The sequence below is a fragment of the Coregonus clupeaformis genome, chromosome 18 (genome assembly GCF_020615455.1).
Source record: "Coregonus clupeaformis isolate EN_2021a chromosome 18, ASM2061545v1, whole genome shotgun sequence".
In the NCBI taxonomy this organism is placed as follows: Eukaryota; Metazoa; Chordata; class Actinopteri; order Salmoniformes; family Salmonidae; genus Coregonus; species Coregonus clupeaformis.
The window spans coordinates 24,166,597-24,186,895 of NC_059209.1; the positions used below are offsets into that span (position 1 = coordinate 24,166,597).

At 53.7% G+C, this 20,299-nt stretch overlaps 1 protein-coding gene across 1 annotated transcript in view; it reads right to left on the bottom strand.

Moving 5' to 3' along the window:
* LOC121558081 (signal-induced proliferation-associated 1-like protein 2) overlaps positions 1 to 20,299 on the bottom strand; it is a 166,925-nt gene that overhangs the window by 52,489 nt on the left and 94,137 nt on the right. Inside the window, exons 7-8 of the mRNA XM_045227059.1 lie at positions 18,587 to 18,793; positions 11,367 to 11,493 (exon numbers count right to left, since the gene is read on the bottom strand). Coding sequence (XP_045082994.1) covers positions 11,367 to 11,493; positions 18,587 to 18,793 — 334 coding nt within the window. The remainder of the gene's footprint in view (positions 1 to 11,366; positions 11,494 to 18,586; positions 18,794 to 20,299) is intronic.

Sequence of the window (20,299 nt, forward strand, 5' to 3'; positions counted from 1 at the left end):
TGGCCATAACGAATAGATATGGTGACCGCAGACACCCTTGTTTAACTCCTCTTGACATTTCAAAACTCTCTGAGAACTAACCTCTATTTACTATTTTACACCTGGGGATGCTATACATTACTTTTACCCATTTTATAAGAGACTCACCGAAATGGAAAAAAATCCAGGCATTTATAAATAAAATCCAATCTTACTTTATCAAAGGCCTTTTCAAAATCCGCTCTAAATACCAGACCTGGCTTCTTAGATGTTTCATGTTGGTCTATTATTTTTAATAGTTTTCGTATATTATCTCCAATGTATCGTCCATGTAAAAAAACCTGTCTGATTAGGATGAACAACACCTGGTAAAACCTTTTTAATTCTGACTGCTATACATTTCACTAGTATTTTTGCATCACAACATTGATGTGTAAGAGGCCTCCAGTTTTTTAGATGGACTGGATCTTTATATTTGCCATCTGAGTCTTGTTTTAACCCTCCCGTTGTCCTAGGGTCAAAATGACCCGCCACTGTGTTGAACCAACTTTATTACATTTTTATATTTTTGGGATCACTTTAAAGAAAGTATCACTGCCTCCTTCTCACAAATGATCCAAAAAATATAAAAATTAAATAAAGTTGGTTCAACACAGTGGCGGGTCATTTTGACCCTAGGACAACGGGAGGGTTAATAATAGTGAAATCAGACCTTCCTGCTGAGTACCTGACAGACTACCATTTCTATAGGAGTAGTTAAAACAAGCTAATAATGGGGCTTTGAGTATATCAAAAAAGGTATGCCATCAAGCCCTGGGGTTTTTGCCATCAAGCCCTGGGGTTTTTGCCATCAAGCCCTGGGGTTTTTGCCATCAAGCCCTGGGGTTTTTGCCATCAAGCCCTGGGGTTTTTGCCATCAAGCCCTGGGGTTTTTGCCATCAAGCCCTGGGGTTTTTCTAGACTGAAAGGATTTAATATCCTCTGTGATTTGGCCTTCGCACTGATCCTTTTGTACATTTGTTAATTTTTCTCTTTTGTATTATTTGGAAAGAATTCCTTACAGTAATCGTCATTCAGAGGGTGGGGATGAGACGGAAAAGAAATAATCTGCTTAAAATATTTAGCTTTCTCTTTTAAAATATAATTTGGAGAATCATAGATGACTTCATCTTTAGTAACGAGTTTCTGCAAATTATTTTTGGTATCGTTCCTGTGTTGGAGATTCAGGAAGAATTTGGTACATTTTTGTCCATATTCCATCCAGTTTGCTATATTTTTGTGATAGATTACATTAGATGGTTCTGGAATAAGTTCCTCCAGTTCTATTTGTTTTTCCTCTAACTTATTTTGTATCTCTGTAGTACCGTTTTTATTGCTATCTACCTGTACTATTAGTTCATATATTTCCCTTGTTAGTCATGTCTCTTTAGACAGAAACTGCTTTTTTTTTACTGATGAATATTGAATTGAATGACCTCTGAAGGTACATTTAAAGGTATCTCAAACAATAAGGGCATTTGCTGAACCTATATTGTACTGTAAAAATTCAGTTATAAATTATGTTGTCTTAGTTAAGAATAAATTGTCCTCTGAAGGTACATTTAAAGGTATCTCAAACAATAAGGGCATTTGCTGAACCTATATTGTACTGTAAAAATTCAGTTATAAATTATGTTGTCTTAGTTAAGAATAAATTGTCCTCCAGTAAACTTTGATAACATTTCCAATATCCCTGTCCACGTGGAAATTCGGTAACAGTTCTGTGAAGGCCAATTAGATGACGGTCCAATTTCATTCTGTCTCCTATCAATACTTTTTGAACCTTTGATGCAAGAGAGAAAGAGACAAGGAAGTAGTCAAGACGACTAGCTTGATTAAGTCTTCTCCATGTATGTCTCACTAGGTCGGGGGTTTTTAGTCTCCAGATATCCACTATTTCTAATGTGTCCATAATATTTGTGATCTCCTTAAGGGCACGGTCATGATCGCTTGTAGAAGGATTTCCTTTACTGTCCATTGAGGTACTTAACACTGTGTAATAGTCTCCAACCATAATGATTTGATCGTTTGCTGCCTGTAAATTCAATAAATTGCTATAAATATTTATCTACCAGTCCCTACTCCTCCACCGGTCCCTACTCCTCCACCGGTCCCTACTCCTCTACCAGTCGCTACTCCTCTACCAGTCCCTATTCCTCCACCAGTCCCTACTCCTCCACCGGTCCCTACTCCTCCACCAGTCCCTACTCCTCTACCAGTCGCTACTCCTCCACCGGTCCCTACTCCTCTACCAGTCCCTACTCCTCTACCAGTCGCTACTCCTCTACCAGTCCCTATTCCTCCACCAGTCCCTACTCCTCCACCGGTCCCTACTCCTCTACCAGTCGCTACTCCTCTACCAGTCGCTACTCCTCTACCAGTCCCTACTCCTCTACCAGTCCCTACTCCTCCACCAGTCCCTACTCCTCCACCGGTCCCTACTCCTCTACCAGTCCCTACTCCTCTACCAGTCCCTACTCCTCTACCAGTCCCTACTCCTCCACCAGTCCCTACTCCTCTACCAGTCCCTACTCCTCCACCAGTCCCTACTCCTCCACCGGTCCCTACTCCTCTACCAGTCCCTACTCCTCCACCAGTCCCTACTCCTCTACCAGTCCCTACTCCTCTACCAGTCCCTACTCCTCTACCAGTCCCTACTCCTCTACCAGTCCCTACTCCTCTACCAGTCCCTACTCCTCTACCAGTCCCTACTCCTCTACCAGTCCCTACTCCTCCACCGGTCCCTACTCCTCTACCAGTCCCTACTCCTCTACCAGTCCCTACTCCTCCACCAGTCCCTACTCCTCCACCGGTCCCTACTCCTCTACCAGTCCCTACTCCTCTACCAGTCCCTACTCCTCCACCAGTCCCTACTCCTCCACCGGTCCCTACTCCTCCACCGGTCCCTACTCCTCCACCGGTCCCTACTCCTCTACCAGTCGCTACTCCTCTACCAGTCCCTATTCCTCTACCAGTCCCTACTCCTCCACCAGTCCCTACTCCTCTACCAGTCCCTACTCCTCTACCAGTCCCTACTCCTCTACCAGTCCCTACTCCTCCACCAGTCCCTACTCCTCCACCAGTCCCTACTCCTCTACCAGTCCCTACTCCTCCACCAGTCCCTACTCCTCCACCAGTCCCTACTCCTCCACCAGTCCCTACTCCTCTACCAGTCCCTACTCCTCCACCAGTCCCTACTCCTCTACCAGTCCCTACTCCTCCACCAGTCCCTACTCCTCCACCAGTCCCTACTCCTCTACCAGTCCCTACTCCTCTACCAGTCCCTACTCCTCCACCAGTCCCTACTCCTCTACCAGTCCCTACTCCTCCACCAGTCCCTACTCCTCCACCAGTCCCTACTCCTCCACCAGTCCCTACTCCTCCACCAGTCCCTACTCCTCCACCGGTCCCTTCTCCTCTACCAGTCCCTTCTCCTCCAACAAACCTACGCCAGAAAGGGTCTCTGTGTGAAACAGGGTATTTCCCACAGTGAAAGGGTCTCTGTGTGAAACAGGGTATTTCCCACAGTGAAAGGGTCTCTGTGTGAAACAGGGTATTTCCCACAGTGAAAGGGTCTCTGTGTGAAACAGGGTATTTCCCACAGTGAAAGGGTCTCTGTGTGAAACAGGGTATTTCCCACAGTGAAAGGGTCTCTGTGTGAAACAGGGTATTTCCCACAGTGAAATGGTCTCTGTGTGAAACAGGGTATTTCCCACAGTGAAAGGGTCTCTGAGTGAAACAGGGTATTTCCCACAGTGAAAGGGTCTCTGTGTGAAACAGGGTATTTCCCACAGTGAAAGGGTCTCTGTGTGAAACAGGGTATTTCCCACAGTGAAAGGGTCTCTGTGTGAAACAGGGTATTTCCCACAGTGAAATGGTCTCTGTGTGAAACAGGGTATTTCCCACAGTGAAAGGGTCTCTGTGTGAAACAGGGTATTTCCCACAGTGAAAGGGTCTCTGTGTGAAACAGGGTATTTCCCACAGTGAAATGGTCTCTGTGTGAAACAGGGTATTTCCCACAGTGAAAGGGTCTCTGTGTGAAACAGGGTATTTCCCACAGTGAAATGGTCTCTGTGTGAAACAGGGTATTTCCCACAGTGAAAGGGTCTCTGAGTGAAACAGGGTATTTCCCACAGTGAAAGGGTCTCTGTGTGAAACAGGGTATTTCCCACAGTGAAAGGGTCTCTGTGTGAAACAGGGTATTTCCCACAGTGAAATGGTCTCTGTGTGAAACAGGGTATTTCCCACAGTGAAAGGGTCTCTGTGTGAAACAGGGTATTTCCCACAGTGAAAGGGTCTCTGTGTGAAACAGGGTATTTCCCACAGTGAAATGGTCTCTGTGTGAAACAGGGTATTTCCCACAGTGAAATGGTCTCTGTGTGAAACAGGATATTTCCCATAGTGAAAGGGTCTCTGTGTGAAACAGGGTATTTCCCACAGTGAAAGGGTCTCTGTGTGAAACAGGGTATTTCCCACAGTGAAAGGGTCTCTGTGTGAAACAGGATATTTCCCATAGTGAAAGGGTCTCTGTGTGAAACAGGGTATTTCCCACAGTGCAAAGCCAGGTCAGCTGCTACAGCACAGATGTTGATCCTGCTTTCATTTGGTCTCATCAAGAGGTTATGAAATCCGTGTTTCTGGGCTATCTTGTTCCCTAGCAGGGAAATAGAGTTGATCAATTGGTTTCAAACCTACTGCGGTTATTACCTCACTGTGTGTGTGTGTGTCCAGTGTGTGTGTCCAGTGTGTGTGTGTCCAGTGTGTGTGTCCAGTGTGTGTGTGTGTCCAGTGTGTGTGTGTCCAGTGTGTGTGTGTCCAGTGTGTGTGTGTGTCCAGTGTGTGTGTCCAGTGTGTGTGTCCAGTGTGTGTGTGTGTGTCCAGTGTGTGTGTCCAGTGTGTGTTTGTCCAGTGTGTGTGTGTCCAGTGTGTGTGTGTCCAGTGTGTGTGTGTGTCCAGTGTGTGTGTCCAGTGTGTGTGTGTGTCCAGTGTGTGTGTCCAGTGTGTGTGTCCAGTGTGTGTGTGTGTGTCCAGTGTGTGTGTCCAGTGTGTGTGTCCAGTGTGTGTGTCCAGTGTGTGTGTGTGTCCAGTGTGTGTGTCCAGTGTGTGTGTCCAGTGTGTGTGTCCAGTGTGTGTGTGTGTGTCCAGTGTGTGTGTCCAGTGTGTGTGTGTGTCCAGTGTTTGTGTCCAGTGTGTGTGTCCAGTGTGTGTGTCCAGTGTGTGTGTCCAGTGTGTGTGTGTGTGTCCAGTGTGTGTGTCCAGTGTGTGTGTCCAGTGTGTGTGTCCAGTGTGTGTGTGTGTCCAGTGTGTGTCCAGTGTGTGTGTGTGTCCAGTGTGTGTGTCCAGTGTGTGTGTGTGTGTGTCCAGTGTGTGTGTCCAGTGTGTGTGTCCAGTGGTGTGTCCAGTGTGTGTGTCCAGTGTGTGTGTGTGTGTCCAGTGGTGTGTCCAGTGTGTGTGTCCAGTGTGTGTGTCCAGTGTGTGTGTGTGTGTCCAGTGTGTGTGTCCAGTGTGTGTGTGTGTGTCCAGTGTGTGTGTCCAGTGTATGTGTGTCCAGTGTGTGTGTGTCCAGTGTGTGTGTGTCCAGTGTGTGTGTGTGTCCAGTGTGTGTGTCCAGTGTGTGTGTCCAGTGTGTGTGTGTGTGTCCAGTGTGTGTGTCCAGTGTGTGTGTGTCCAGTGTGTGTGTGTGTCCAGTGTGTGTGTCCAGTGTGTGTGTCCAGTGTGTGTGTGTGTGTCCAGTGTGTGTGTCCAGTGGTGTGTCCAGTGTGTGTGTCCAGTGTGTGTGTCCAGTGTGTGTGTGTGTGTCCAATGTGTGTGTCCAGTGGTGTGTCCAGTGTGTGTGTCCAGTGTGTGTGTCCAGTGTGTGTGTCCAGTGGTGTATCCAGTGTGTGTGTCCAGTGTGTGTGTCCAGTGTGTGTGTCCAGTGTGTGTGTGTCCAGTGTGTGTGTCCAGTGGTGTGTCCAGTGTGTGTGTCCAGTGTGTGTGTGTGTGTCCAGTGGTGTGTCCAGTGTGTGTGTCCAGTGTGTGTGTCCAGTGTGTGTGTCCAGTGTGTGTGTCCAGTATGTGTGTCCAGTGTGTGTGTGTGTGTCCAGTGTGTGTGTCCAGTGTGTGTGTGTGTCCATTGTGTGTGTCCAGTGTGTGTGTCCAGTGTGTGTGTCCAGTGTGTGTGTCCAGTGTGTGTGTGTGTCCAGTGTGTGTGTCCAGTGTGTGTGTGTGTCCAGTGTTTGTGTCCAGTGTGTGTGTCCAGTGTGTGTGTCCAGTGTGTGTGTCCAGTGTGTGTGTGTGTCCAGTGTGTGTGTCCAGTGTGTGTGTGTGTCCAGTGTGTGTGTCCAGTGTGTGTGTGTGTCCAGTGTGTGTCCAGTGTGTGTGTGTGTCCAGTGTGTGTCCAGTGTGTGTGTGTGTGTCCAGTGTGTGTGTCCAGTGTGTGTGTCCAGTGGTGTGTCCAGTGTGTGTGTCCAGTGTGTGTGTGTGTGTCCAGTGGTGTGTCCAGTGTGTGTGTCCAGTGTGTGTGTCCAGTGTGTGTGTGTGTGTCCAGTGTGTGTGTCCAGTGTGTGTGTGTGTGTCCAGTGTGTGTGTCCAGTGTGTGTGTGTCCAGTGTGTGTGTGTCCAGTGTGTGTGTGTCCAGTGTGTGTGTGTGTCCAGTGTGTGTGTCCAGTGTGTGTGTCCAGTGTGTGTGTGTGTGTGTGTCCAGTGTGTGTGTCCAGTGTGTGTGTGTCCAGTGTGTGTGTGTCCAGTGTGTGTGTGTCCAGTGTGTGTGTGTGTCCAGTGTGTGTGTCCAGTGTGTGTGTGTGTCCAGTGTGTGTGTCCAGTGTGTGTGTGTGTGTCCAGTGTGTGTGTCCAGTGGTGTGTCCAGTGTGTGTGTCCAGTGTGTGTGTCCAGTGTGTGTGTGTGTGTCCAGTGTGTGTGTCCAGTGGTGTGTCCAGTGTGTGTGTCCAGTGTGTGTGTCCAGTGTGTGTGTCCAGTGGTGTGTCCAGTGTGTGTGTCCAGTGTGTGTGTCCAGTGTGTGTGTCCAGTGTGTGTGTCCAGTGTGTGTGTCCAGTGGTGTGTCCAGTGTGTGTGTCCAGTGTGTGTGTGTGTGTCCAGTGGTGTGTCCAGTGTGTGTGTCCAGTGTGTGTGTCCAGTGTGTGTGTCCAGTGTGTGTGTCCAGTGTGTGTGTCCAGTGTGTGTGTGTCCAGTGTGTGTGTGTCCAGTGTGTGTGTTCCAGTGTGTGTGTGTGTCCAGTGTGTGTGTCCAGTGTGTGTGTGTGTGTCCAGTGTGTGTGTCCAGTGTGTGTGTGTGTGTCCAGTGTGTGTGTCCAGTGGTGTGTCCAGTGTGTGTGTCCAGTGTGTGTGTCCAGTGTGTGTGTGTGTGTCCAGTGTGTGTGTCCAGTGGTGTGTCCAGTGTGTGTGTCCAGTGTGTGTGTCCAGTGTGTGTGTCCAGTGGTGTGTCCAGTGTGTGTGTCCAGTGTGTGTGTGTCCAGTGTGTGTGTCCAGTGTGTGTGTCCAGTGGTGTGTCCAGTGTGTGTGTCCAGTGTGTGTGTGTGTGTCCAGTGGTGTGTCCAGTGTGTGTGTCCAGTGTGTGTGTCCATTGTGTGTGTCCAGTGTGTGTGTCCAGTGTGTGTGTCCAGTGTGTGTGTGTGTGTCCAGTGTGTGTGTCCAGTGTGTGTGTGTGTGTCCAGTGTGTGTGTCCAGTGTGTGTGTCCAGTGTGTGTGTCCAGTGTGTGTGTCCAGTGTGTGTGTCCAGTGTGTGTGTGTGTGTCCAGTGTGTGTGTCCAGTGTGTGTGTGTGTGTCCAGTGTGTGTGTTCAGTGTGTGTGTCCAGTGTGTGTGTGTGTGTCCAGTGTGTGTGTCCAGTGTGTGTGTGTGTGTCCAGTGGTGTGTCCAGTGTGTGTGTCCAGTGTGTGTGTCCAGTGTGTGTGTCCAGTGTGTGTGTCCAGTGTGTGTGTCCAGTGTGTGTGTCCAGTGTGTGTGTCCAGTGTGTGTGTCCAGTGTGTGTGTCCAGTGTGTGTGTCCAGTGTGTGTGTGTGTGTCCAGTGTGTGTGTCCAGTGTGTGTGTGTGTGTCCAGTGTGTGTGTCCAGTGTGTGTGTCCAGTGTGTGTCCAGTGTGTGTGTCCAGTGTGTGTGTCCAGTGTGTGTGTCCAGTGTGTGTGTCCAGTGTGTGTGTCCAGTGTGTGTGTCCAGTGTGTGTGTCCAGTGTGTGTGTCCAGTGTGTGTGTCCAGTGTGTGTGTCCAGTGTGTGTGTGTGTGTCCAGTGTGTGTGTCCAGTGTGTGTGTCCAGTGTGTGTGTCCAGTGTGTGTGTCCAGTGTGTGTGTGTGTTTAATAACGTTTCCTCACCTTCCTCCGTCCGTCCTCCCCAGGACCACTCTCCTCCAGGTTTGTGTTGGTGTGACAGGTAACAACAGGTAAACCATCTCACCTTCCTCCGTCCGTCCTCCTCAGGACCACTCTCCTCCCTCCAGGTGTGTGTTGGTGACAGGTAACAACAGGTAAACCATCTCACCTTCCTCCGTCCGTCCTCCCCAGGACCACTCTCCTCCAGGTGTGTGTTGGTGTGACAGGTAACAACAGGTAAACCATCTCACCTTCCTCCGTCCGTCCTCCTCAGGACCACTCTCCTCCAGGTGTGTGTTGGTGTGACAGGTAACAACAGGTAAACCATCTCACCTTCCTCCGTCCGTCCTCCCCAGGACCACTCTCCTCCAGGTGTGTGTTGGTGACAGGTAACAACAGGTAAACCATCTCACCTTCCTCCGTCCGTCCTCCTCAGGACCACTCTCCTCCAGGTGTGTGTTGGTGACAGGTAACAACAGGTAAACCATCTCACCTTCCTCCGTCCGTCCTCCCCCAGAACCACTCTCCTCCAGGTGTGTGTTGGTGTGACAGGTAACAACAGGTAAACCATCTCACCTTCCTCCGTCCGTCCTCCCCAGAACCACTCTCCTCCAGGTGTGTGTTGGTGTGACAGGTAACAACAGGTAAACCATCTCACCTTCCTCCGTCCGTCCTCCCCAGGACCACTCTCCTCCAGGTGTGTGTTGGTGACAGGTAACAACAGGTAAACCATCTCACCTTCCTCCGTCCGTCCTCCCCAGAACCACTCTCCTCCAGGTGTGTGTTGGTGTGACAGGTAACAACAGGTAAACCATCTCACCTTCCTCCGTCCGTCCTCCCCAGAACCACTCTCCTCCAGGTGTGTGTTGGTGTGACAGGTAACAACAGGTAAACCATCTCACCTTCCTCCGTCCGTCCTCCTCAGGACCACTCTCCTCCAGGTGTGTGTTGGTGTGACAGGTAACAACAGGTAAACCATCTCACCTTCCTCCGTCCGTCCTCCCCAGGACCACTCTCCTCCCTCCAGGTGTGTGTTGGTGACAGGTAACAACAGGTAAACCATCTCACCTTCCTCCGTCCGTCCTCCTCAGGACCACTCTCCTCCAGGTGTGTGTTGGTGTGACAGGTAACAACAGGTAAACCATCTCACCTTCCTCCGTCCGTCCTCCCCAGGACCACTCTCCTCCAGGTGTGTGTTGGTGTGACAGGTAACAACAGGTAAACCATCTCACCTTCCCTCCGTCCGTCCTCCTCAGGACCACTCTCCTCCAGGTGTGTTTGGTGTGACAGGTAACAACAGGTAAACCATCTCACCTTCCTCCGTCCGTCCTCCTCAGGACCACTCTCCTCCAGGTGTGTGTTGGTGTGACAGGTAACAACAGGTAAACCATCTCACCTTCCTCCGTCCGTCCTCCTCAGGACCACTCTCCTCCCCTCCAGGTGTGTGTTGGTGTGACAGGTAACAACAGGTAAACCATCTCACCTTCCTCCGTCCGTCCGCCCCCAGGACCACTCTCCTCCAGGTGTGTGTTGGTGTGACAGGTAACAACAGGTAAACCATCTCACCTTCCTCCGATCCGTCCTCCTCAGGACCACTCTCCTCCAGGTGTGTGTTGGTGTGACAGGTAACAACAGGTAAACCATCTCACCTTCCTCCGTCCGTCTGCCCCCAGGACCACTCTCCTCCAGGTGTGTGTTGGTGTGACAGGTAACAACAGGTAAACCATCTCACCTTCCTCCGTCCGTCCTCCTCAGGACCACTCTCCTCCCTCCAGGTGTGTGTTGGTGTGACAGGTAACAACAGGTAAAACCATCTCACCTTCCTCCGTCCGTCCTCCCCAGGACCACTCTCCTCCAGGTGTGTGTTGGTGTGACAGGTAACAACAGGTAAACCATCTCACCTTCCTCCGTCCGTCCTCCTCAGGACCACTCTCCTCCAGGTGTGTGTTGGTGTGACAGGTAACAACAGGTAAACCATCTCACCTTCCTCCGTCCGTCCTCCTCAGGACCACTCTCCTCCAGGTGTGTGTTGGTGTGACAGGTAACAACAGGTAAACCATCTCACCTTCCTCCGTCCGTCCTCCTCAGGACCACTCTCCTCCAGGTGTGTGTTGGTGTGACAGGTAACAACAGGTAAACCATCTCACCTTCCTCCGTCCGTCCTCCTCAGGACCACTCTCCTCCAGGTGTGTGTTGGTGTGACAGGTAACAACAGGTAAACCATCTCACCTTCCTCCGTCCGTCCTCCTCAGGACCACTCTCCTCCAGGTGTGTGTTGGTGTGACAGGTAACAACAGGTAAACCATCTCACCTTCCTCCGTCCGTCCTCCTCAGGACCACTCTCCTCCAGGTGTGTGTTGGTGACAGGTAACAACAGGTAAACCATCTCACCTTCCTCCGTCCGTCCTCCTCAGGACCACTCTCCTCCAGGTGTGTGTTGGTGTGACAGGTAACAACAGGTAAACCATCTCACCTTCCTCCGTCCGTCCTCCTCAGGACCACTCTCCTCCCTCCAGGTGTGTGTTGGTGTGACAGGTAACAACAGGTAAACCATCTCACCTTCCTCCGTCCGTCCTCCTCAGGACCACTCTCCTCCAGGTGTGTGTTGGTGACAGGTAACAACAGGTAAACCATCTCACCTTCCTCCGTCCGTCCTCCCCAGGACCACTCTCCTCCAGGTGTGTGTTGGTGTGACAGGTAACAACAGGTAAACCATCTCACCTTCCTCCGTCCGTCCTCCTCAGGACCACTCTCCTCCAGGTGTGTGTTGGTGACAGGTAACAACAGGTAAACCATCTCACCTTCCTCCGTCCGTCCTCCCCAGAACCACTCTCCTCCAGGTGTGTGTTGGTGACAGGTAACAACAGGTAAACCATCTCACCTTCCTCCGTCCGTCCTCCTCAGGACCACTCTCCTCCAGGTGTGTGTTGGTGTGACAGGTAACAACAGGTAAACCATCTCACCTTCCTCCGTCCGTCCTCCCCAGAACCACTCTCCTCCAGGTGTGTGTTGGTGTGACAGGTAACAACAGGTAAACCATCTCACCTTCCTCCGTCCGTCCTCCCCAGGACCACTCTCCTCCAGCATCATCTTCAGGTATTCTTCTTTAGACAGCTTATCCAGGGCCTTGGCCTCTCTCTCCCTCTCTGCTGCCTCTTGGAGGTACAGCTGCCTGCAAGGGACACACAGAACAGAACAGAGTCTGGTCAGAGAGCAGCCAGGAGAACCCTGTCTAACAGACAGGAGGATTGGGAGAGGAGATGAGGGAGTGGAGGGAGTCCTTTAGACAACCCAGCTTTGGTCAAAGAGAAAAAGGATCAGAGAAATAGCCAAGCTGTTTATACAATACTGTCTGTCAGTACCAATCAGGGCCTTCGGGGGCAGGAACAGGCAACATCTTAGCATGGCAACGCCACCAGGTGCTTTTTTAAATCATGCTGAAGATCATTTTCAGTGGGGGGAGAGGTGTGGGAGTAGGAAAGGGAGAAACACATGCTGTGAAGGAAGAAGCCAAGCTCTGGTTAAGTGAGGGGGCAACCGGGAGTAGGGAGGGACACAAAGGTTTTATGACACAGAGACAAAGGGAGACAGAGGGGACAAGCTTTTATTGTGGTGACAGTACAACAGAGAGGCACATGCAGGCAGCAGGAGCAGACTGAGAGGTCTAACCACAAGGTCAAGGGTCAGACCACAGGGAGGAGGTGATAGAGGAGGAGCAGGACAGGGAGAAGGACAGTGGGAGGTGATGGAGGAGGAGGAGGAGGAGGAGGAGGACAGTGAGGAGGTGATGGAGGAGGAGGAAGAGGAGGAGGAGGACAGTGAGGATGTGATAGAGGAGAAGAAGGAGGAGGAGGAGGAGGAGGAGGAGGAGGAGGACAGTGAGGAGGTGAGAGGAGGAGGAGGACAGTGAGGAGGAGGAGGAGGAGGAGGAGGAGGAGGACAGTGAGGAGGTGAGAGGAGGAGGAGGAGGACAGTGGGAGTTGATAGAGGAGGAGGAGGAGGAGGGCAGTGAGGAGGTGATAGAAGGGAGGAGGACAGTGAGGAGGTGAGAGGAGGAGGAACACAGTGAGGAGGTGATAGAGGAGGAGGAGGACAGTGGGAGTTGATAGAGGAGGAGGAGGAGGAGGAGGAGGACAGTGAGGAGGTGAGAGGAGGAGGAGGACAGTGAGGAGGAGGAGGAGGAGGACAGTGAGGAGGTGAGAGGAGGAGGAGGAGGAGGAGGAGGACAGTGGGAGTTGATAGAGGAGGAGGAGGACAGTGAGGAGGTGATCAAGGAGCAGGACAATGGGAGATGATAGAGGAGGAGGAAGACAGGGAGGAGGTGATAGAGGAGGAGGAGGACAGTGGTGTGTCCCTGATGGGGGCTAAATCAGGGGTTGACAGGGGAACCGCTTGAGGTAGAGGGGGAGTGAGGGGGAAGGTAGAGGGGGGAGTGAGGGGGAAGGTAGAGGGGGAGTGAGGGGGAAGGTAGAGGGGGAGTGAGGGGAGGGTAGAGGGGGAGTGAGGGGGAAGGTAGAGGGGGAGTGAGGGGGAAGGTAGAGGGGGAGTGAGGGGGAAGGTAGAGGGGGAGTGAGGGGGAAGGTAGAGGGGGAGTGAGGGGGAAAGGTAGAGGGGGAGTGAGGGGGAAGGTAGAGGGGGAGTGAGGGGGAAGGTAGAGGGAATGAGGGGGTAGAGGGGGAATGAGGGGGGAATTTGGAGAGGGAGTGAGGAGGAAGGTAGAGGGGGAGTGAGGGGGAAGGTAGGGGGAGTGAGAAGGAAGGTAGAGGGGGAGTGAGGGGGAAGGTAGAGGAGGAGTGAGAAGGAAGTTTGAGAGGGAGTGAGAAGGAAGGTAGAGGGGGGAGTGAGGGGGAAGGTAGAGGAGGAGTGAGGGGGAAGGTAGAGGGGAGTGAGGGGAAAGGTAGAGGGGGAATGAGGGGGAAGGTAGAGGGGGAGTGAGGGGGAAGGTAGAGGAGGAGTGAGGGGGAATTTGGAGAGGGAGTGAGGGGAAGGTAGAGGGGGGAGTGAGGGGGAAGGTAGAGGGGGAGTGAGGGGGGAAGGTAGAGGGGGAGTGAGGGGGAAGGTAGAGGGGGAGTGAGAGATGAATTTGGAGAGGGAGTGAGGGGAAGGTAGAGGGGGAGTGAGGAGGAAGTTTGAGAGGGAGTGAGGGGGAAGTTTGAGAGGGAGTGAGGGGGAAGGTAGAGGGGGAGTGAGAAGGAAGGTAGAGGGGGAATGGGGGAAGGTAGAGAGGGAGTGAGGGGAAGGTAGGGGGAGTGAGAAGGAAGGTAGAGGGGGAGTGAGGGGAAGGTAGAAGGGGAGTGAGGGGGAAGGTAGAGGGGGAGTGAGGGGGAAGGTAGGGGGGAGTGAGAAGGAAGGTAGAGGGGGAGTGAGAAGGAAGGTAGAGGGGGAGTGAGGGGGAAGGTAGAGGGGGAGTGAGGGGGAAGGTAGAGGGGAGTGAGGGGGAAGGTAGGGGGGAGTGAGAAGGAAGGTAGAGGGGGAGTGAGGGGGAGGTAGAAGGGGAGTGAGGGGGAAGGTAGAGGGGAGTGAGGGGGGAACGTAGAGGGGGAGTGAGGGGGAACGTAGAGGGGGAGTGAGGGGGAAGTTAGAGGGGGAGTGAGAAGGAAGTTAGAGGGGGAGTGAGGGGGGAATTTGGAGAGGGAGTGAGGGAAAGGTAGAGGGGGAGTGAGGGGGGAAGGTAGAGGGGAGTGAGGGGGAAGGTAGAGGGGGAGTGAGGGGGAAGGTAGAGGGGGAGTGAGAGATGAATTTGGAGAGGGAGTGAGGGGAAGGTAGAGGGGGAGTGAGGAGGAAGTTTGAGAGGGAGTGAGGGGGAAGTTTGAGAGGGGAGTGAGGGGGAAGGTAGAGGGGAGTGAGAAGGAAGGTAGAGGGGGAATGGGGGAAGGTAGAGAGGGAGTGAGGGGAAGGTAGGGGGAGTGAGAAGGAAGGTAGAGGGGGAGTGAGGGGGAAGGTAGAGGGGGAGTGAGGGGGAAGGTAGAGGGGGAGTGAGGGGGAAGGTAGGGGGGGAGTGAGAAGGAAGGTAGAGGGGGAGTGAGGGGGAGGTAGAAGGGGAGTGAGGGGGAAGGTAGAGGGGGAGTGAGGGGGAACGTGAGGGGGAGTGAGGGGGAACGTAGAGGGGGAGTGAGGGGGAAGTTTGAGAGGGAGTGAGGGGGAAGGTAGGGGGAGTGAGAAGGAAGGTAGAGGGGGGAGTGAGGGGGAAGGTAGAGGGGGAGTGAGAAGGAAGGTAGAGGGGGAATGGGGGAAGGTAGAGAGGAGTGAGGGGGAAGGTAGGGGGAGTGAGAAGGAAGGTAGAGGGGGAGTGAGGGGAAGGTAGAAGGGGAGTGAGAGGGGAATTTGGAGAGGGAGTGAGGAGGAAGGTAGAGGGGGAGTGAGAAGGAAGGTAGAGGGGGAGTGAGAAGGAAGGTAGAGGGGGAGTGAGGGGGAAGGTAGAGGGGGAGTGAGGGGGAAGGTAGAGGGGGAGTGAGGGGGAAGGTAGAGGGGGAGTGAGGGGGAAGGTAGAGGGGAGTGAGGGGGAAGGTATAGGGGGAGTGAGGGGGGAACGTAGAGGGGGAGTGAGGGGGAACGTGAGGGGGAGTGAGGGGGAACGAGAGGGGGAGTGAGGGGGACCGTGAGAGGGGGAGTGAGGGGGAAACATAGAGGGGGAGTGAGGGGGAACGAGAGGGGGGAGTGAGGGGGAACGTAGAGGGGGAGTGAGGGGGAAGTTTGAGAGGGAGTGAGGGGGAAGGTAGGGGGGGAGTGAGAAGGTAGGTAGAGGGTGAGTGAGAAGGAAGGTAGAGGGGGAGTGAGGAGGAAGTTTGAGAGGGAGTGAGGGGGAAGGTAGGGGGGGAGTGAGAAGGAAGGTAGAGGGTCAGTGAGAAGGAAGGTAGAGGGGGAGTGAGGGGGAGGGTAGAGGGGGAGTGAGGGGGAAGGTAGGGGGGGAGTGAGAAGGAAGGTAGAGGGGGAGTGAGGAGGAAGGTAGAGGGGGAGTGAGGGGGAAGGTAGAGGGGGAGTGAGAAGGAAGGTAGAGGGGGAATGGGGGGAAGGTAGAGGGGGAGTGAGGGGGAAGGTAGAGGGGGAGTGAGGGGGAAGGTAGGGGGATGAGAAGGAAGGTAGAAGGGGAGTGAGGGGGAGGTAGAAGGGGGAGTGAGAAGGAAGGTAGAGGGGGAGTGAGGGGGAAGGTAGAGGGGGAGTGAGGGGGAAGGTAGGGGGAGTGAGAAGGAAGGTAGAAGGGGGAGTGAGGGGGAGGTAGAAGGGGGAGTGAGAAGGAAGGTAGAGGGGGAGTGAGGGGAAGGTAGAGGGGGAGTGAGGGGGAAGGTAGGGGGAGTGAGGGGGAAGGTAGAGGGAGTGAGAAGGAAGGTAGAGGGGGAGTGAGGGGAAGGTAGGGGGAGTGAGAAGGAAGGTAGAGGGGGAATGGGGGAAGGTAGAGAGGGAGTGAGGGGGGAAGGTAGAGGGGGAGTGGGGGGAAGGTAGGGGGAGTGAGAAGGAAGGTAGAGGGGGAGTGAGGGGGGAAGGTAGAGGGGGAGTGAGGGGGAAGGTAGAGGGGAGTGAGAAGGAAGGTAGAGGGGGAGTGAGGGGAAGGTAGAGGGGGAGTGAGGAGGAAGTTTGAGAGGGAGTGAGGGGGAAGGTAGAGGGGGAGTGAGGGGGAAGGTAGAGGGGGAGTGAGGGGGAAGGTAGAGGGGGAGTGAGGGGGAAGGTAGAGGGGGTGACACGTTATACAGGAATGTCACAACCATTGATGCATGTCAGGACTCTCAACTCCCTGCAGCACGGCCCACATGGGACTCTCAGTACTTAGACCTGCCAGAAGAGATCCGGGCAGAGAGAGGACCACAGCAGAGGATGGGGAGGGGAGGGGAGGGGAGGGGAGGGAGTGGCGGATGGTGAATGGGCTTAAACCTGCCATGGGGAGAGGAGTGGGCTGAAGGAGAGAGGAGAGAATCGGGGGAAAGTGAATGGACTTAAACCTGCCATGGAGAGAGGAGTGGAGGGGGACTGGGAGGGAGCAGTGGAGGGCACTAAACCTGCAATGAGGCTAGATAGGCTGGGAGACAGGAGTGGGCGTTGGCAGTCACATACTGGGGAGACAGGAGTGGGCGTTGGCAGTCACATACTGGGGAGACTGTGTACAGGGGGTAGCTTGTACCTGGAGTGCTCAGACAGCGTTTTAAGAAGGAAAGCTAACAAGCCCTCGGCTCCTCTGGAACAAGTAGCATCAAGAAAAGGAACAAGCAGCAGAAAGCAGAACAGAAAAAAGCCAGTTGTTGGTATGTGGTTGTTACCTGGTTAGCTGTATACAGTGCAATAGAAACAGAACACTTTCTTAGAATGGGGAAAGGACAACGTCATTGTGTTAGAGTTAGCCAATAGGAAAACGTCATTGTGTTAGAGTTAGACAATAGGACAACGTCATTGTGTTATAGTTAGCCAATAAGACAACGTCATTGTGTTATAGTTAGCCAATAGGACAACGCCATTGTGTTAAAGAGTCAGACAATAGGAAAACTTCATTGTGTTAGACTTAGACAATATCTGTGAACAAGATGAGGCCATTTATCAAGAGGTTTGGTTACATATGAAAAAATAAAACCATAAGGATTAGACAGTCCCAAATAACACCCTTTCCCCTACGTAGTGCACTACAGTACTTTGACCATACGGCATGTTGGATACACCTGCATGCAGAAACACTTAGACACCGTTTCCATATGGCCTGAAGATGACTGCAGAGCCATGCTATCAACCATACAGCTCCAAGGGCTGCATTTCACAGAGAATATTAGATTACTGGAGCTGGAGAAGGATGGCTATGGAGGAGGAGGAAACACGGCGGATCTCACACACACACACACACACACACACACACACACACACACACACACACACACACACACACACACACACACACACACACACACACACACACACACACACACACACACACACACACACACACACACACACACACACACACACACACACACACACACACACACACACACACACACACACACACACACACACACACACACACACATTTCAATTTCTCCATCAATGACCCTCTGTCTATTCTAATCACTACAGCGATATACAGTAACTATAAATTCACCTTCCCTTTTTCAAGAGCCTATATTGTGTCTGTAATCGTAGATGTGCTTTTGGAGCCGGAGCCTGGTGTTACTGCAGGTCTGAGTGGATCCATCAGGCTCCGGCTGCAGACCTGGCTGGCTGCAGACCCGGCTGGCTGCAGACCCGGCTGACGGTCTGCAGGGAACACCCCTCCAAGTCTGGATCGATAACCAGTTGCGACATGTGTCCAGAGTGGTCTGTCTGAGGCTGCATGGAGCTGATTTAGGCTACAGCCCAAATGGCACCCTATTCCCTATGGGTCCTGGTCTAAAGTAGTGCACTATATAGGGAATAGGGCCCTGGTCTAAAGCAGTGCACTATATAGGGAATAGGGTGCTATTTGGGATGCATGCTTAGAATGGGACTGTCTGGTTAGATAAGGGCTGGTTGTGTATGTCTGCTAGACTGAGAGAATGAATTAGTTGAAGTCGATGTCTGAGGAAATTTATTGTAAGGTAAAGTAGACTTGTGATATAACAATAGTGATCTGTAATGCTAGCCCTAGCAGCAATACACTACACTATACTATTACACTAGACCATACTTATACTATACTACACACACACACACACACACACACACACACACACACACACACACACACACACACACACACACACACACACACACACACACACACACACACACACACACACACACACACACACACACACACACACACACACACACACACACACACACACACACACACACACACACACACACACACACACACACACACACACACACACACACACACACACACACACACGCACACACACACACACACACACACACACACACACACACGACACACACACACACACACACACACACACACACACACACACACACACACACACACACGAACACACACACACACACACACACTAGAACACACACACCCACACACCCACACACACACCCACATGTACACACACACACCCACACACACACATATAAACACACACATATACACACACACGCACACGCGCACACACGCACACACACACACGCACGCACGCACGCACGAACACACACACACACACACACACACACACACACACACACACACACACACACACATATATACACACACACACACATATACACACCCACACACACACACAAACATACACACACACACACACACAAACATACACACTCACCCACACTCTGAATGTTTAGGCTCTTCATTAGTGGACGAGTCTTCAGTCTTCTTCAGGTGTTCGGAACCAGGAAGTGGACGTGTCTGTCCACTACCTTCTGGCCCTGCCCCTGAGCTGGTCTGAGGGAAGGTGTAGACCCGGGAGGAGTCAGCTGATACACAGTACCGGGCTCCCCGCGCTAGGGGACTGCCACTGTGGTGGGACCCACTGGACCCAGAGAGAAAAGGGTTGAAGGTGAAACGGGAGTAGAAGTGTTGGGGGGAAAAGGGGAACCACTGGCTGGACGGACAGCAAGACCAGAGCAACAGGACAACCAATGGCCAACCAGTCTGGCCACATGATCACCTTGGAACTGTTTGTATCCTAGATAACGTATAAATAACAGACAGCTGAATGGGGACACATCTCTGTAGGTTAACAGACAGCTGAATGGGGACACATCTCTGTAGGTTAACAGACAGCTGAATGGGGACACATCTCTGTAGGTTAACAGACAGCTGAATGGGGACACATCTCTGTAGGTTAACAGACAGCTGAATGGGTATACTGTATATCTCCACAGGTTTGAATTAGAAACCTGACCCTGACCCAGCCCCTGACCCAGCCCCTGACCCAGCCCCTGACCCAGCCCCTGACCCTGACCCAGCCCCTGACCCAGCCCTGACCCAGCCCCTGACCCCCTGACCCAGCCCCTGACCCCCCTGACCCAGCCCCTGACCCAGTCCCTGACCCCTGACCCAGCCCCCTGACCCAGCCCCTGACCCAGCCCCTGACCCAGCCCCTGACCCAGCCCCTGACCCTGACCCAGCCCCTGACCCAGCCCCTGACCCAGCCCCTGACCCAGCCCCTGACCCTGACCCAGCCCCTGACCCAGCCCCTGACCCAGCCCCTGACCCCTGACCCAGCCCCTGACCCAGCTCCTGACCCCTGACCCAGCCCCCTGACCCAGCCCCTGACCCAGCCCCTGACCCAGCCCCTGACCCTGACCCAGCCCCTGACCCTGACCCAGCCCCTGACCCAGCCCCTGACCCAGCCCCTGACCCAGCCCCTGACCCAGCCCCTGACCCAGCCCCTGACCCAGCCCCTGACCCAGTCCCCTGACCCAGCCCCTGCTGACCCAGCCCCCTGACCCCTGACCCAGCCCCTGACCCAGCCCCTGACCCCTGACCCAGCCCCTGACCCCTGCCCCAGCCCCTGACCCAGCCCCAGTCCCAGCCCCTGACCCTGACCCAGCCCCTGACCCAGCCCCTGACCCAGCCCCTGACCCTGACCCAGCCCCTGACCCAGCCCCTGACCCAGCCCCTGACCCTGACCCAGCCCCTGACCCAGCCCCTGACCCAGCCCCAGCCCCTGACCCAGCTCCCTGACCCTGACCCAGCCCCTGACCCAGCCCCTGACCCAGCCCCTACCCAGCCCCTGACCCAGTCCCTGACCCAGCCCCAGCCCCTGACCCAGCCCCAGCCCCTGACCCAGCCCCCAGCCCCTGACCCAGCCCCTGACCCAGCCCCTGACCCTGCCCCAGCCCCTGACCCAGCCCCTGACCCAGCCCCTGCCCCAGCCCCTGACCCAGCCCCTGACCCAGCCCCTGACCCAGCCCCTGACCCAGCCCCTGACCCAGCTCCCTGACCCAGACCCCAGCCCCTGACCCAGCCCCTGACCCAGCCCCTGACCCAGCCCCTGACCCAGCCCCTGACCCGACCCAGCCCCTGACCC